Here is a 17,868-nt window from a genome sequence, read left to right on the forward strand (position 1 = left end):
ATGTGGCCTGGCTAAGAAGATGTCACCTTTTCAGAACATTTATAAAAAAGACATACAAACATCAGAAAGGATATGAAGAGTTCAGATACAAAAGGGAGTTTACCTAACCACTCACAAACGCGAGAATAGGTGGGCCAAGTCAACTGTGCCGGTGGATGGGTGGGGCTGGGAGGTAAGGGAAGCTCCAGGTCAGGCCACACCTCCAGACAGGCCACGCCCCCACACACGGCGGAACTCCAGAGGCATAGCCACGCGCAGCCCGGACAGCAAAAGGAAGGGCACCCCTGCCGCCGGAAGGAGCGGCACGTTTCTTGGCCCCCAGATTGAAGTGCCGAAGTTGCGAGCTGCCATGGAGAGTTCTGATCCTGACCCTACAGATGACAGTTCCATGGACGCGTTCCTGGACAAGTTCCAGAGCCAGCCTTACCGCGGCGGCTTCCGCGAGGACCAGTGGGAGGAGGTGGGCCGCGGGGCTTCTGGGGTAGGAGCTTGGTTCTCGCGGCTTGGTCACTGCCAAAGAACCTGTGGCTCCTAGTTGAGTGCCAGAAACCACCGGCCTCGAGGTTTTGAGAGTCTAAGTTGTCAGTGCATTTAAGACCACAGGGTTTGGTAGGCAGCCCTATTACACACGACCACCTGGTTCTGCTGCCGGATGGTTCCTTACTTAGAAAGTTGTTTTACCTGCGGCACCCAGGTTACATAAGGTTAGGGTAATGATGAAAGGAGATGGTGAAGGTGATTAGGAACTTGAAAGCGCCCGATTGAAGGCGATTGCTGTCACGCATGGAGAGTGTTGGGAATCAGGATCCCACACTCCAGTTTAACACCAGAGAAGCTGGGGCTTTTATAGATCCAGCCAATCCTGAGTATTTGCATATCATGATCAGGGAGAAAAAAAAAAAAAAACTTTGATGTTGTGTCCTGGGAATGGATCTAATCTGTAGACAGCACTAATGTCATTTATTATTTTAAATTCTAGGAATTTGACAAGATCCCCCTATTTATGAAAAAAGCGCCATCAGAAATTGATCCCAAGGAGTTTCCTGACTTGGCTTGCCTCCAATCGATTATTTTTGATGATGAGCGATCTCCAGAAGGTATCTTATGTGACTAGCATTTCTTTTGGGTCTCTGTTGAGTTAAAGTATTACGGCTAACGTGCCAGTGTTCGCTCCACACATCCTCCTTTGGATACCCGCTGAATAATGTACACAGCTCCAATGAAAAACCAGATCGTTCTAACGAATCAGGAAGGGTGTGCTATAAGTACACCGATACTGCAGTGGGCACTGTTGGAGCGCTGTACTACAGGGGCAGGCGTGGGCTCCTGGGTCTGCGTCTGAACTGAATCTTAATAGTTTTGTAGGCTCTTACCAGAGAGGAGGGGAATTTGCATTTCAGTGAATGAAACAACGTAAGAAAAGGATTAGTATAATTTTCTCAATAAAAATTAAAGTCCTTCAAAAACTGGGATAAATGTACACGTACGTGTACATGCGCGTGTGCAGAAGTTGAACCCAGAACCTCACACATGCTACATAAGTGAGCTATAGCCCCCTTTAAAACCCTTTGTGTGTGTATGTGTGTATGCACATATGGAGATCAGAGGATAGCCTGGTGAGGTAAGTGCTCTTTTACCATTACACATGTTCTCTTAGATCCAGCTCCGGTTGTCAAGCTTAGGGGCAAGTACCTTTACCTGCTGAGCCATCTCTCTACACCATCTTTAATTCCCCTCTTAAAAATAGCATTTATAGCTGGGTGGTGGAGACACACGCCTTTAACCCCAGTACTCGGGAGGGGAGACAGGCAGATCTCCCGAGTTTGAGGCCAGCCTGGTGTACAGAGCGATTTCCAAGACAGCCAGGGCTACACAGAGGAAACCCTGTCCCCAAAAAACAAACAAACACACCCCCCCCAAAAAAAACCAGAAAAGCACTTAGTAACATACCTCATGAATTCTTTGTAAGTGGAGATAGCATTAGGCTTGCATGACCTTGTATTCTATATAGATGCTAATTTTATCATACCATTCATTTGGATTTTTCTTTCTGTGTTAGCTCCATCTCTTAGATTTATCATATATGTGTTAGCCTTTCTTTTGCTGTGCTAAAAGACTGAAGAAATGAATGTGGGGAAAAGAGGGTTTATTTTAGATTATAGGTGATAGTCCCTCACTGAAGGAAGTGAACTCAGGAACTGAGGGGCAGGAACTGAGACAGAGACCATGGACTGCTGCTTCCTGGGGTTGCTCCCCTTGCATTGTTCAGCTTGCTTTTTATACAACCCAGGAGCACCTGCCCAGGAGCTGCACTGCTCACAGTGTGATGGGCCCCCCACATCAATCATTAATCAAGGTGGAGGCATTTTTTGTTTGAGGCTCCCTTTCCTGGCTGACTTAGCTCGTGTCGAGCTGATAAACCCTAACCTGTGCAATATTACAGTAGTGCATGACAGAGGTTTTCAGTGAGCTTTCTAAAGGGTATGACATGCTGCTTACTCCCTCCTCTTTGCAGAGCAAGCCAAGACCTATAAAGATGAGGGCAATGACTACTTTAAAGAAAAAGACTATAAGAAAGCTGTGGTTTCCTACAGTGAAGGACTGAAGAAGAAGTGTGCAGACCCTGATCTGAATGCCATCCTGTATACCAACCGGGCAGCAGCACAGTACTATCTCGGTACGTAATCATGATGACTCAGCTCTCGTGTGTGTGTGTGTGTGTGTGTGTGTGTGTGTGTACAAGGTGTGTGCGTGCGCTCACGCAGGGTAAAGGTTAGCCTGTCCTTCTCAGGAGCCATCTACCTTGTTTTTGGAGGTAGTCTCTCATTGGCCTGGAGCTTTTTCTGAGAAAGTTAAGCTGGCTGGCCAGCAAGCCCTGTGGATCCATTTGCCTCTACTTCTCCCAAGCATATGCTGTTACACCTAGCATTTTTATGCGTGTGCTAGGGGTTGACTCAGGTCCTCATGATTGCTCAACAAGCACTTTACTGACCGAGCCGTCTCCCCAGCATAGCTTTATTGTTTCTGAAGAATTCACTTATAGGGCCGAAGAGATATGTGCTCAAACATCAAGAGCATTTGCTGCTGTTCCAGAGAACCCCAAGATCCCAGCAGACACAGCAGGCTGCTCACAACTGCCCACACACACAAAACACACACACACACACACACACACACACAGTCTGTAAAAAAGAAAGGAAGAATTTACACTAGCTTATGCTTTTAGTCTTGCAACTTGGGAGGCAGGAGCAGGTAGATCTAGGAAATTTCTTAAATTGATGCTTTTCTTAATTCTGCGTACTGTTTTCTGTTTTTGGAAATTGTGGCTGCTGGTGCTCTCAGAACCAAGTGGGAGAATGGGGCTGGGGTTTGTATGTTTAGTTCTTCTTTACTGAATCACCACCATGCTCAGGGCTTCCAGACCAGACACTGCCTAGAATAAACCTCCAATCTCTCAGGTTTGGGAAGTGCTGACTTCCATCAACAGTGGAGGGTAAGGCGTCTGGAAATCTGATGGCCTTTCAGTCTGCCTCTGCCCCCATCACAGAGGCCTCGGCGCCTTTGTCCTTCTGTACTGTGGCCTGGTAGCACAGCGCTTTCCTCTGCTTTCTGTTTTCAAGTCCGTGCCTTTGCTTTCCTGCTTTCAAGATGTACTCTGTGTAAGTGTCTGGGACCTATAAACCTCAGCTACCTGGAGAATGAGGCAGGGGGACCCCAAGTGTGAGTTCAGCCTAGACAATTTAGTGGAACCGTCTCTCAAAGCTCCATACCAGCAGGAGATAACTTAGCTTGCTTCTTGACACTGATCCTTACACATTGGTCAGGTACTTTTGAGGATAATTTCTAGAACACTGTTGGTTCACAGTGCTAGCTTACTCTCCAGTGCACCTGACACTGATCTTTCCCACGTCCTCGTCAGTTTCAGTTGACCTGAGTCTTCAGCCACTGGTAACACTGACATCTTGTCTCAGGCTGACTAGCCATTCTGGCTCCTCTGGCCTGCCTGATGCTGTGCACTCTTTAGAACCCGATGAGCACACCTGTGCCTGTCCAGCAGTGTGTTCAGTTGTTCTGACTTCCTGACCCTTGTCTGGAGTTATCTCTGTCAAGGCTGTGACTTTGTGGAAGCATTTTGATGGGAAAACTTACCTTCTTTTACTTAATGGCGTTTCATTAGGCAATTTCCGCTCTGCTCTCAATGACGTGCTGGCTGCCAAGAAGCTAAAGCCTGATCACCTGAAAGCCATCATACGAGGTGAGTCTCTAGGAGCCGCACGGTGGCCATCATTTGGGAAAACTGGCACTTTACTCTGCACCAAAAGCTGCCATTGAAGGCTTGGCTCTTGTGTGCTGGGGACTGGGAAGTCACCTTAGTCCTGCCGTCTCCATATGAAGGCCCTGCTTTCTCTCAGTGACTACCACCACTCAGCACTCCCCAGAAGGCTCTACCCTTTATGCTGAATATGTATGGAATTGAAACTCCTCATTTTAAGTTAGTAAAGAATAAAATTAAATAAGACATAGCACATTCTGATTTTCTCCCTAGTTTGGCTGATTGAAAGATTAATTAATTAAAGGATAAGTGTGGGGCCTTTGGCAGGAACTCTGCTGCTGTTTTGTGTTGTGGTCTGACCTTGTAATGACAGCACTTTTACTGTTTTATACTTCCCCTCTCTGAACTTAGGGAGCTTTGCAAACTGTAATTCATTCATCATGTATCGAGCCTTCCTACACTTATCCAGTTACGCATTTGTTCCGTGTGTACCGTGCTAGTGAGGAGGCACACGTGCCATGATCTATGTGTAGAGGTCAGAGGACAACCTCTAGGAGTAGACTCTCCTTCTCCACCTCTCCAGGGAGAGAATTTAGGTTGTCAGGCTTGACAGCAAAGACCTTTACCTCCTGAGCCTTCTCACCTATCCAGAGTTAGAGTCTTTTTGTTTTTTTTTGTTTTTTTTTTTTTTTCCGGAGCTGGGGACCGAACCCAGGACCTTGCGCTTGCTAGGCAAGTGCTCTACCGCTGAGCTAAATCCCCAACCCCTAGAGTCTTTGATACTCAAGCTGTCTTAGTTAGGGTTTTCCTGCTGTGAACAGACACCGTGACCAAGGCAACTCATATAAGGACAGCATTTAATTGGGGCTGGCTTATAGGTTCAGAGGTCCAGTCCATTATCATCGAGGCAGGAGCATGGCAGTGTCCAAGCAGGCATGGTGCAGGAGGGCTGAGAGTTCTACATCTTCATCTGAAGGCTGCTAGCAGAATACCAGCTTCCCCGCCGTTAGGATGAGGGTCTTAAAGCCCACATCCACAGTGACACACCTACTCCAACAGGTGTCAGGGCTTTACCTTCTAATAGTGCCACTCCCTAGGCCTAGCATATTCAAACCAGCACATAAGCCTTATAATAAAGTTCTGATGTTTTAAATTTCTATGAAAGTCTGAGAGACTAACCAGAGTAAACTGAACATGATTGCAGTGAAACCTTTTAGAAATAGAATCAAGGTATGGGGTTGGGGATTTAGCTCAGTGGTAGAGTGCTTGCCTAGGAAGCGCAAGGCCCTGGGTTCGGTCCCCAGCTCCGGAAAAAAGAACCAAAAAAAAAAAAAGAATCAAGGTATATAGCTTAACAGTAGGGCACTCCCCTAGCATGCACAGGGCACTGCAGATTTCACCCCAGAATGTAAACAAACAAACTAGTCAATCAAAAAGTAAAAGGGGGGCACTTTAAACAGATGGCTATATAAAAAAGGAAAATGTGTTTGGGCGTTAATTGATGGCTGAGGAAATTCTGCTTTACAGTAAACATCATCTGAGGGCTGGAGAGGAGGTTCAGCAGCTAACAACATTCTGCTTGCATAGGACTCCAGTTCAGTTCCCTGTGGCTCACAGCTGCCTGAGACTTGAGCTCAAGAGCTATCTGACATTTCTGGCCTCTTCAGGCAAACACTTTTACACACACACACACACACACACACACACACACACACACACACACAGAGAGAATCTCTCTCTCTCTCTGTCTCTCTCTATCTCTGTCTCTCTCTCAAAAACAAATCTTAAAAACACACACACACACACACACACACACACACACACACACACACACACACACACACACACACATCTGAGATGGCCTTTATTCTCCCATTTGCAGACAAGGAACCAGAAACTCAGACATGGCCTTTGTCCAAGGTCCAGCAGGTAAATGACAGCCATTTTCTAGGCCAGCCCTGTCTGACGGTGTTGTTTGATGAGCTGTTGCATTTTAGGGTCTTTTATACCAGGAAGACTTGGAAGTTTTGAAGTACATGGGGTTGAGAGTGATTTCTGATCTACAGTACACAAATCCTTTCCTGTCTAGGAACTGAAGTACAAAGAGCTGTGTCCTGTCTCCCCTCCTGGGACTGGCTGGAGGCTGGTGAGGGGAGCACGGCTTTTCCAAGGTGGTGCTTTCTCAGCATGTTGTTCCGAGATCCTCAGGACTCTGGTTTCTACAGGTGCCCTGTGCCATCTTGAACTGAAACACTTTGCTGAGGCTGTGAACTGGTGTGATGAGGGACTACAGATTGATGCCAAAGAGAAGAAACTTCTAGAAATGAGGACAAAAGCAGACAAGCTAAAGGTTGGTATCTGTCCACAGACAGCTTGCATTTGCTAGTTAGCATTCCTCAGATTGTGTCTCAAGTCACTGTGGGAATATACAGTGTTCATGCAAACATCTAGAGTAGTGGTCGCTGGCTTTGCACTGCCAACAGCAGAGTGTGAATGGATTCTGACAGGCAGTTTGCTGAGAGAGATGATGCCTAAGCTCAATCTCTGAATGACAGAGTGGGAGTTTATTGAATGGCTGAGTGACGTTGAGGGAGAACGTTCCAAACAAGGAGGCCTAGAGGGATACTTCAACAAATCTGAGTTTGAATCCTACTTTTGCCACTGCTGAAATGCTGAAATGACTCAGGACAAGTTCCTGACATTTCTTGGTCTCTGCTTTGAAAATGAGAGTAATATGTACCCCATTTTTTTTTTTTTTTTATGAAGAGGAAATGAGGTAAGCTGTTTTCACATTGTCCAGAGATAATACACAATGGAGACATGTGATCTGCAGAGCCCGACACATTTGCTCTCTTCCCTTTGTAGCAAATGTTGGCAGATTCCTGGTAACTGCAAGCCCAGGGGGAGAGTGGGAAAGTCTGCCACCCGTTTCTGCAGTTCTGAGTGGACTGGTGGTATTTTTCTCTCACTGATTTTAACTGTGTGGAAGGCAGAACTGCGGGTTTTCTGCAGCCATATCAGAGAAGTTGGGGTTCCCATGTAGTACTTGTCTACTGGGATCCCTGAAGGGAGATGCCCGTTCTTCTTTATTGGTGGCACCTTCCTCATTTACCTAAGCCTACTTTGGGGGAACCATCAGGGTGACACTTGGCTCTTAGCACTCCTCAGTGAATTGTGAGTTCTTGGGGTACAAGGATGAAGGTTTTGGGTGTTTTTGTTTTTAAGAACTAGGTTGTAAATTTCTGCTGATAGTGGGCTGACCCCTGGGGGCATGCTTTGTGGATGGTTACTGAACCAGCCACTGGCAGTCTCTGAGTAGGAACATGGCTTATATAGAGACCAGACATCCTGCAGGCTGGGGTAAAAGTGAGAAAGAGGTCCCTGGCGCTGATGGCATCTGAATTGTGTTTCCAGAGGATGGAGGAGCGGGATCTGAGGAAAGCAAAGTTGAAAGAAAAGAAGGAACAAAATCAGAATGCGGCTCTGCTCCAGGCCATCAGGGTGAGTTCTCAAAGCATGAGCCTCACAGAGTAAGAAATGCCCTGGCTGTGGAAGCCTGCTGGGACCTTTCTTGGGGTGCTTTGCCTTCACAGCTGTGCTCTGGAGTTGGGGCACCACATTCAGTTAGCTCTGCCCGTGCTGGGCTAGTCATCCTCTCCCTCCCTCACAGCAGCCCTCTGCGGAAGGCCTTCTCGTTCCTGGTTTACTAATCTTAGGTTGAAGAAAACTTCCTATAGTAATGGTGTCTGAGCCAGGGCCTTGCTCATTACTGTAACTTATGACCTGTGAAAGCACATTCTGTTGCTTTAACTAATGACAGTAGAAGCCTCTCCGTCCTGCATTCTGAAGTGAGTGTAGTCCAGGAGGCCCAGTGGCCGAGCCGGTTACTGCTTGGTACTTCCCTGAAGTGAATGCGTCTGACCTTTCATCCTTGATGCCCGCTGGTCTCCCATTTGGCAGATGATGCCTCCTGGGCTGAGGCTTTAGTTTCATTCTGGGTTCAGTTAAGTTACACACCCACTTTCAGTTACTAACTTAGAGAACTTAACACTGCTAAAGCGTGCTCACTCGTCTCTCCCAACAAGCTATCTGTTATCAGATATCAACAAATTAAATATGGGGCTGGAGAGATGCTCAGTGGTTAAGTGCACTGTTTACAGAGGCCCTGGGTTTGGTTCCCAGCACCCAAATGGCGCTAACAACTGTCTGAAGCTCCAGTCCCAGGGAATCTGGCACCCTCACACAGACATGCCTGTCGGCAAAACAGCACATAATATAATTCTTTAAAAAAATTCTATGTATGTAGATGTGCAGTAGGATGACAAACAGATGCCGTGGGCCATGTCTGCAGTTCCAGTAGTCGAGATGCAAAGGTGGAAGATGCTGAGTTTTAAGCCAGTTTCAAACAACAGTGAAACTCTTGTCTCGAAAGATAAAACAAAACCCAACCCAACAAACAGAACAGTGTACTCCAGGTTTTTAAGTTCATTCAGAAAGGATTTGGCCATTTTCTTGAATAAGAGACCGAGATATTTTATACAGATTTTTTTTTTTTTTGCTTGAATGTATTGTGTATGTGCACCACATGATGCATGTGGTGTCACAGAGGTGTGGGGTTTTGGGAATTGAAGCTGGAACCTCTGGAAGAAAGCCCATGCACCAACCACTGAGCCATTTCTCCAGCCCCACATAGAGATGTCTCAGAAAATGTCTAGGTACTTCCTTTAGTTAAGTCCTATACTAGTATTAAAATCATCAACAGTACAATGCTGCCTTAGGGTTTCTCTTGCTATAATGAAGCACCATGACCAAAATCAAGTTGGGGAGAAAAGGGTTTATTTAGCTTACATTTCCATGTAATAGTCAAGCAGGAACTCAAGCAGGGCAGGAACCTGGAGGCAGGAGCTGATGCAGAGGCCAGGGAGGAGTGCACTAGCTTGCTCTCAGGGGTGGCACCACCCACAGTGGCCCGGGCTTTCCCCCATCAATCACTAATTATGAAAATGCCTTACAGCTGGATCTTGTGGAGGCATTTTCTCAATTGGATTTCCCTTCTTTGAGATGGCTCTAGCTTGTGTCAAGTTGACTTAAAACCGGGAAGCACAAATGCCATGCTTTATTGGTGGCCATCTAAGGCCGAGGCCGTAGATGGTGACCTTGAATCAGCTCTCCTTATTTATGTATCCAAGGCTTTCCCATAGGCAGTGGAACAGGGGACCACTGTCAGCAGACTGCTTGGCCCTCAGTACCTGATCCTTTAAGAATAAGTTTGCCAGCCAGGGTGGCACATGCCTGTGATCCCAGCACCTGGAAGCAGGTGACAGGAGTATCAGAAATCCCAGGCCACTATGCCAGGCTGCCAGGACAGTTAAGATGGTCACATGAGCCTCAGGAAGCTCCAGGGTTTATTTCAGTGATGTGTTTGCATCTTCCGCAGGATAAGGTCTGTGCGAGTGTGTTTTGTCTTAATCCAGGCTAGGAACATCAGGCTTGTCTCTGAATCAGTCGGTGAAGATGAAGATTCAGCCTCCAATGTAGCCGAGATGCTCCTGGATGGGCTCAGCTCTGAGAACCCCTGTGGAGCCAGGCTCAGTATAGATGACCAGGGCAGGCTGAGCTGGCCTGTTCTGTTCCTGTACCCCGAGTATGCACAGTCTGACTTCATCTCCGCTTTTCACGAGGACACCAGGTACGGGTTTGTCCCAAGGCCCTCTGCGCCTGCTTGTGTGCTGCTGCTGCTGACTTGTCAAGAGAGACAAATGGGCTTTGGCTGAGAAGGAAAGGAGTAATTTAGAGGCCATTCCCAGCGTGTGGACAGGGTTCTCCATCATGAATCTGTCTACTTGCCTCAGCACTGTCTGGGCGGTTCACCTGAGGTAGTACATGCAGATCATTTAACTGTGTGTTTATTATATGATTTCAAAGGCTGATTCTTGATAAGCCTTTGTTTATGCTTGCACTGTTGTCAGAGTAGGTTAAGCCTGGATGCCATGCTTTATAGGGTCACTGTTCTCTCTGAATTGCTGTCAGGGACTGATGTGGGAATATAAATGGAACATTGACACCCAGAAAGCACATCCTCCTCCCTCAGGTTTATTGACCATCTAATGGCGATGTTTAGTGAAGCGCCCTCCTGGGACTCAGAGCACAAGTACCACCCAGATGATCTGGAGGTAAGAAATGTTGTATTTCATTCCTGTAAGAGCTATTGGGAGGATGTATACAGAAATTGACTGTTCTAAATAATTGTGTGTGTGTGTGTGTGTGTGTGTGTGTGTGTGTGTGTGTGTGTGTGTGTGTGTGTGTTTGCGATTTGTCATGGCACAGGTGCAGGTTAAGTGACAGCTTTCAGCCATTGGTTTTTCTCCCCTTAGGTAGGTTCTGGGATTGAGCTTAGGCATCAAGAGCTTTCACGTGCTGAATCATCTCACTGACCACTGATTACATTTTTTTTTTTTTTGAAAAATATACATAGCATTTTACCACGTTAGCCTCAGAGTGACATCATCAAGCTCACTCGCTCATTCACTCTATTATTCACCCCTTCCCACAATCCCCTCTCCATCGCTTTCCATCTCCCAAACTGAAACTCTGTCCTCATCAAATAGCTATGTCCTCCACCCCTGCCCTTGGCTGTTCTACTTCCTGTCTCCATTAACGTGACCACTCTGGGACCTCACACAAACAGGAATTAGACAATGTCAGGCTTGTTTCACTTAGCATAGCATCTTTAAGACTCAACCATGGTTTAGAATGAGTCATGTTGTAGCATATGCGAGCCTTTCTTTGTAAGACTGAATAATATTCCATTGTTAGATTTTTAAAAAAGAACATAACCAGAGTTTACTGAATAATTAATTGTTTCCTGAAGATTTGAGAGTCAGACACTAAATGATTTCCACCAACCTTGAATTACTTTCATACATGTTTTCTACACACAGACATTCTTCATAATCTCAAAAGAGCCATCAAGGTCAGGAAGCTAGCATTGTTGGTGACTTCAGCCCCATCCTCAGGCTCCACAGATTGTCCCAGGAAGATCCCTTTTGTTCCAAGAGCACACGGTGTATTGATTCTGTCCTTTATCGTCCCCACCCTGACCCCTGCAAAGATACCGTACCTTCTGTCTTTTCTGCTCGTGTTTCCTGTGACTGGATGTGGATTTTGTATGTTTGGCTGAGCTGTCACTGGAGTGATGCTCTGTTCTCACTGTGTCTGGCCATGTGGGCTCCAGTGATCTGTTCTTGATGATGATCACCCTGCTCTCATGACCAAGGAGGTGTCACCAGGTCTCTACTGCACAGTCACTGTGCGCGTGCCCATGGATGTTAAAGAACAGCTTACCTTTAACTGAGCCAAACATTTATTTACTCTGTATAATGGTTTCCTTTTTTATTTAATTTATCACTGTGGTGTTTATGTTCAAATTGTTGTGGACTTGGTCACTGGGACTTTATTCAGATCTATTTCTATAGACTAGATCACTTCCCTTCTTTACATTCTTGTTTCTGGCCCAAGGTACTCCAGCTTTGAGCTGTGCTTTCTCCACCCCAGCTTCGATAGCAATTATTTTTTTCCAAGGAACCTTGGTGGTTTCTATGGAGAGTGATATTTAGAAGCTAAGCTCTCTGTGCAGTAGGCATACTGTTAAATTGGGAAAGGGACTCATGGCTGAGGAAGAATTAATGTGTGCAACGTTGTATGTCTCCAGCTCTACTCTGACACCACGAGATTCGCTTTATTTATTTCTATATTTGTAATGTAGATGTTGGTGGTGTTTTGAGTCAGGTTCTTATTGTGTAGTGCAGGCTGTCAGTCCCTGACCTCAACCTCTGTGCTAGGATTACAGCTGTGCACTGCCATGCCCAGCCGACCTTTGTATTTTTTGATCAGTCTCCTTCTGCCACCAGCATTGTCACCTTCCTGTGTGGAGCCCTCAGCCCCATGATGGCTATTGCCCCAGAATGGCAGCCTTTCTCTTCTTCTGCAGACTCACATCCTGCACAACTCACCCACCCTACATCCTGTTCTAGCTCTAACCTACATATAGGCCATCCTAGCTGGGCTTAGTGGCACTGGCCTATAATCCCAGCCATTTAGGAAGCTAAAGCAGGAGTCCAGTCTGGGCTAACAAGTAGTTCAAGGCTAGCCTGGGTAACTTAGTGACTTAACTCTTTTATTTTTAAAAATAAAAAAAGAGGCATATAACTCAGTGGTTGAGCACTTGCCTAGCATGTGTGAACCCCTGAGTCCTATCCTTGGTACTGCAAATAGCAACGAGAAAACAAGAACCCTAGGTCACTCTCTGCCATAGCTTGTAGTCATCCTTCTGCTGGAGGCCTGATAATCCCCATCGTTTGCTCTGCTCCACACGTGTGGACGTTGTTCTTACTCCTGTTGGGCTCTAACTTGCTACACACTTAATTACCTGGCTTCTGAGGAAGCCATTCTCTTCCTGCTCAGGCTGGCTGGCTCCTGGCATGAGTACCTCCTCTCCTGGTTGAGCTCTGACGTGTCCTGTGAAACGTCCTTACCATGCTGTGCTTTGGTGCCCTGCTTGCACACCTCTCTCACCTGCTCTGGTTCTTCCTTCCCTTTGGGTCACTGTGGCTTTCTGCTTCTCACCTCTGTGGCACTGGAACTAAACTGAAGGCTGCACAGGCCTGGACTCGAGCTTTGGTGCCTCTTCATTGCCTGAGTCACACGGGATGGTCCCCTTCCTTGAGCCACGGAGAATGCAGCTGGTCCTAAGCTTTCTGGGTATCATAGCTGGGGCTGACCTGAGCACCAGAGCCTGCAGCTGTGAGGAGGGGGCAGGCTTTCCACTTGTACGGTTGCCCTCCCAACCTCTCAGAATTGCTGCAGCATTTGTAGGGCCGTCTAAGCCTGTGTTTGTCTGTCATTCTGGTTAACCTGCAGGTCTACTTCGAGGATGAGGACAGGGCAGAACTATACCAGGTGTCCCCCGAGAGCACCCTGCTGCAGGTGCTGCAACACCCCAGGTGAGCCCTCCATGGGATGATGGGAGAATTCAAGGCCCCTTCAGAGTCTAGTCCGCTCTTCTGCTCCCCGTCACAGCTATCTCAGGCCAGTGGGACTGAACTGGCCTGGCCCATTAAACCAAACCATTGCCAAGGAGGCTGAAGACAGCCCAGGCCATGGGAAGTGAGGGGCCTGCTCTCAGGGAAACGCTGCTTGGCTTGTGTAGCTGAAGGCAGCTGGCATAGCTTCCATTTTCTGATTGCACTTGTCTCCTGACACTGTCGCATAGAAAGAGCATTGCAGACACTCCTGGGTTCCCTAACCGTGTGACCCTGAGCACATTCTGCCTCTCTGGGGCTCTACCTTCACTGTGGAATGGGTACGTGTTTCTAGGGTACTTCTGAGTCAGGATGCAAGCAGAAGTCAGAGTGCCCTTGTAGACGTGGTGCAGCCTGCTGTGGGAGGAGTCTTGTTAACAGCAGTGGCAGCAAGCAGGGTTCCACAGCAGCCTCTTGACAGCTTCTGTAGAATGCCCTGAGGGAATTCACAAGCTCACTCTTGGGTCTATTTTTCTCCAACTTGTAGCAAAGTGAAGAAGAGTAAGGCGGAGGAATTCTGCATTTAGAATAAAAGCCCATTGTCCTGGGGGTGGGGGTCTTCGTGTGTGGTAAGCAGGGAGGCTGGAGAGCTGGGTTAGCACAGCTCATGAAGCATGGGCTTGACTGTCCTGCAAAGGAACATGGACTCTATCCAGGGTGGTGAGTGGAGCTGCAGAGGGGAGCTCCAGGAAGGCGCACAGGGATGTCCAGCTTCGGATTGTCCTGCTGGGTGGTGAGCCCATGGTGGGAGAGGCTGGGTTGGAGGGAGGGTCTGAACAGATGAGAAGGCAGTTACCTGGGAAGGGGTCCAGAAGCCCCCGCTGTGCCTGCTTTGGCCTAGAGCATGTAGAGGGACATTACCCAAGGCCTGAGGCTCACTGTATCCCATTTCCAAGAAGTATCTGAGAAGTGTAAATATAAAGCAATCCTCAGAGGAACAGCAGTTCCATATGCTCAGACATGCAAAGGCCACTGTGAGCAATGACTTTTAGGTTTTCGACAGACAAGAGACTGTTGAGAACTTGAAGACATGAACATGCTGGCCCTGAATTCACAGACATTCCTTACCTCAGCCTTTTGAATGCTGAGATTGAAGGCATGCATCGTTATGCCCAGCTTTTTTGGTCGTTGTTATGAAGTTTGCCTTTTACCATTTATCTGGGGTTGGGGCAGCACCATGCCACGGCATATGTATGGAAGTTGGAAGACAACTTATGGAAGTTGGTTCTCTCTTCCACTCTTTGAGTCTCAGTTAGGCACAGCAGCAAGTGCCATTATCCAATAAGCTACCTTACCGGTAGGTCCACACGTTTATATTTTAATCTTGTTCTTAACACAGGGACTCATTTCTAAACTTGGAGTCACAGTTGATACCTCCCCACTCTCAGGAAACCAATTAAAAGAGCAAAATTAATAGGATTTTATTGTTGTTTTGTTTTGGTTGTTTTTAAAGGTGAGAGATTTATTCAGTGTGACCACAATAGGAACAGGTGGCCAAACCTAGCTTGTTGGGATACAAACTAACCTCAAGTTAGTAATATGGAATGAACTGATAGCTTGTTTGGTGAACTTTCATGTTTAGCCCTATGTTGCCTGATGCCAGAGGGCTGATGACTATCATGCTGTCACCAGATTTATGAATATCCAAACAAAGAAATGTGCTAAGTTGTATTTTAATGTTTGGGTACATGCAAAGGTTCACCTTGAGAGTGGCTGGGAAGGTTCAGGGATAATGGCAATAGTAATGCAGTTAACCACTCTGCTGTGCTCCCCGCAGGTGCTCCGTGAAGGCCCTTACCCCAGCATTCCTGGTCTGTGTAGGATCCTCTCCTTTCTGTAAGAATTTTCTCCAGGGGAAAAGGGTTCAAAGGTAACATAGGAGCAGACCCTGGGGTCTTGTCCCTCATCTTCCTCTGCCTGGAGTCTGCACACTGAGTCATCTGGCTGGAGTCCAGCACTCTGTCCCCAGGGACAGTGGTCCTAACCTCTCGTTGGGGAAGAAGCTGCTGGACTCCCTGACCCTACGCCTGTCTGACTGAGTGCTGCGCTCCAGCTGGGCCTCAGCCTCCTCACGTTCACAGCTCTGCCTGGCCAGTCCATCTTTGGAGTCCATCTCTGAAGAAAGCATCCACTGCAATTACCAGAATAGCTGGCCTTGGTAACCACTGGCCCCTAGACTATCTCAGGATGCAGTGACAGTCTCAACCATTGTGGCATCGGGCACATACAGAAGGCACAGCTCCAAGGGAGTAAACCAGTGCTGCACAGTACTCGTAAGGCCTTAGGGCTTGAAAGACTGGTAGTTGCTTCACCAGCATGGAGAGAAGCTAAGGGATGCTGTGGATGCCATGAGACGACTGGAGCCATGAAGCCGCATCCTGTTTCTGTGTTGACTGTATGAACTGGGATCCTCAGGATTACTCAGAGCCCTACTGGTCTCTCTGACCAGTAGAGTTGCAGTATGAGAACTGCAACAGACCTGGCGGTAGCCCAAGTCTTCTCCATTCCTCAGCGCCAGTTATGTCCCTGCCTCAGCAGAATGCTGACTGGAGGTGTGCACCACTGTGCCTGGCTAGCATTCCATGCCTTCTGACCTGGCCTTTGCCTGTCACCGGCTGTTTTTGTCTTGTGTTGTTCTCTGCATCCTAGAGGTTGTGTGCATTCTTAGCTGCAGCGGAGTGGCTTCCTGCAGTGTCCACGCCATCTCCCAAGGGGAGCGTACTTCTCATTGTCCATGCAAGGGCTATGAAATGGGGCTTGAGCCACATCTGGCAGCAGCTTGAGGCGTCAGTGGGCAGTGGTTTACAAGTAGGCTTGTGTCCTTTTCCCTTTACCATGAGGCGCCATTTCTCAAATAGGAGCATCCCCGTGACCTGGGTGTCTGAAGAAAGCTCACAGCAGCTGGCCTAAAGTCACCATTTGTAACATGAGTGGCAGATGTTTGTGTAGTAAACACTGAGATTTGGGGGATTGTTTGTCACTGTAGGAAAACTAATACATCATTAAAGTGAAACCAGCTGATGGCCTTCAGATGGGCTAATTCGGGATCTTGTGTTGCTTGTATCCTTGTTTCTGGAAGAGAAATTATTTTTAGGGAGACCAGTGCAGCTTGCTTTCCCAGGGCAGGTCCCTGTAACACACACATTGGTTTGCAAACACTGCAGACATTCTCTCCTTGCTAGAGACTTTCCCTTGACTTCCTTTGTAAGAACTCAAAGTCTGTGTGAGGGGCTTAAGAGTCAGCTACAATCTGGCAGACACTGCAGGATCCCAGAAGCAGACATCTGTAGCTACCTCACTGTCGTGGACAAATCATGTTCTACTGTGCCTTCCTACCGTCTAATTGGAGATCTAACCCAGCCTCTCACTTGGTGAGGCTGAGGTGAGGTGGTGGGTAAGAACAAGGTGCAAACTGAAATGTACCTGGCAGGTGTTGTGATTGTTTCACCCTGGGACCCTGCCCTTCCCATCAGACAGCGTCTGCTGTGCTTCTAGTCTTTGACCCTCCGGAGTCATCAGCTTAGATGCCACGGCGGAGAGAATGTCTTCGTTACTTTTTTGTTGCTGTTGAGACACTATGACCAACCCAACTTATAGAAGAGTTTATTGGGGCCCTTGGTACCAGCAGGTGAGTTACAACCCAAGACCATTGTGGCGGAGAGCGTGGTAGCAGAAGGCAGGTATTGTACTGGAGCAGTAGCTGAAAGCTCACATTTTGGGACAATCACAAGGTAGAGAACGAGTTAATTGGGAATGGCTGGGGTTTTGAAACTATAAAACACCAGTGACACTGATGGTTTGTATATGCTTGGCCCAGGGAGTGGAGCTATTAGGAGGTGTGTGTGGCCTTGTTAGAGTAGGTATGTCACTGTGGGAGTGATCTTAATACCCTCATCCTAGCTGCCTAGCAGCCTTCAGATGAAGATGTAGAACTCTCAGCTCCTCCTGCACCATGCCTGCCTAGATGCTGCCATGCTCCTACCTTAATGATAATGGACTGAAACTCTGAACCTATAAGCCAGACCCAATTAAATGTTGTCCTTATAAGAGTTGCCTTGGTCGTGGTCTGTTCACAGCAATAAAACCCTAACTAAAGTTGAACACACTTCCTTGAACAAGACCACCACCCCCTAATCCTTCCCAAACAGTTCTACCAACTGCAGACCAAACATTGAAATATCTGAGTCTGTGGTGACCATTCTCATTCAGACTACCCCAGGGAGTACTGTTAGACTAGGGCTAGGTCTGCTGCTTGAAGCTCCTGTCAACTGTAAAATGATCCTCTTCTCCTTGACATCACTTGTAGCCTGTGCATGTGAGGCCTCAGTCCAGGAATGACATGTCCTCAGTGAATAGCTCTCTTCAAATGCAGTCTCACAGTCTGGTAGATTCTGCACGACATCATTCAGGTGACATCATAACCTGGTGTGCTGCTGGCATTAGGAAGGTTGGAGACCAGGCATGCCTTTTAATATCTGATGATACATGCCTAAAAAAGAATGATCCAGCCCAAAT

The 17,868-nt window shown here is 47.4% G+C and overlaps 1 protein-coding gene across 1 annotated transcript; it reads left to right on the top strand.

The window, feature by feature from the left end:
* Positions 1-233: 233 nt before the first annotated feature.
* Positions 234-16,393, top strand: Ttc4 (tetratricopeptide repeat domain 4). The gene is made up of 10 exons (XM_032901099.1): positions 234-460; positions 980-1,097; positions 2,516-2,677; positions 4,178-4,255; positions 6,499-6,623; positions 7,688-7,774; positions 9,748-9,962; positions 10,365-10,446; positions 13,193-13,275; positions 15,131-16,393. The coding sequence occupies exons 1-10, from the start codon at positions 350-352 to the stop codon at positions 15,225-15,227; spliced, it is 1,158 nt and encodes a 385-aa protein (XP_032756990.1). The 5' UTR covers positions 234-349; the 3' UTR covers positions 15,228-16,393.
* Positions 16,394-17,868: the final 1,475 nt, after the last annotated feature.

This window comes from Rattus rattus, chromosome 1 (genome assembly GCF_011064425.1).
Source record: "Rattus rattus isolate New Zealand chromosome 1, Rrattus_CSIRO_v1, whole genome shotgun sequence".
Classification (NCBI taxonomy): Eukaryota; Metazoa; Chordata; class Mammalia; order Rodentia; family Muridae; genus Rattus; species Rattus rattus.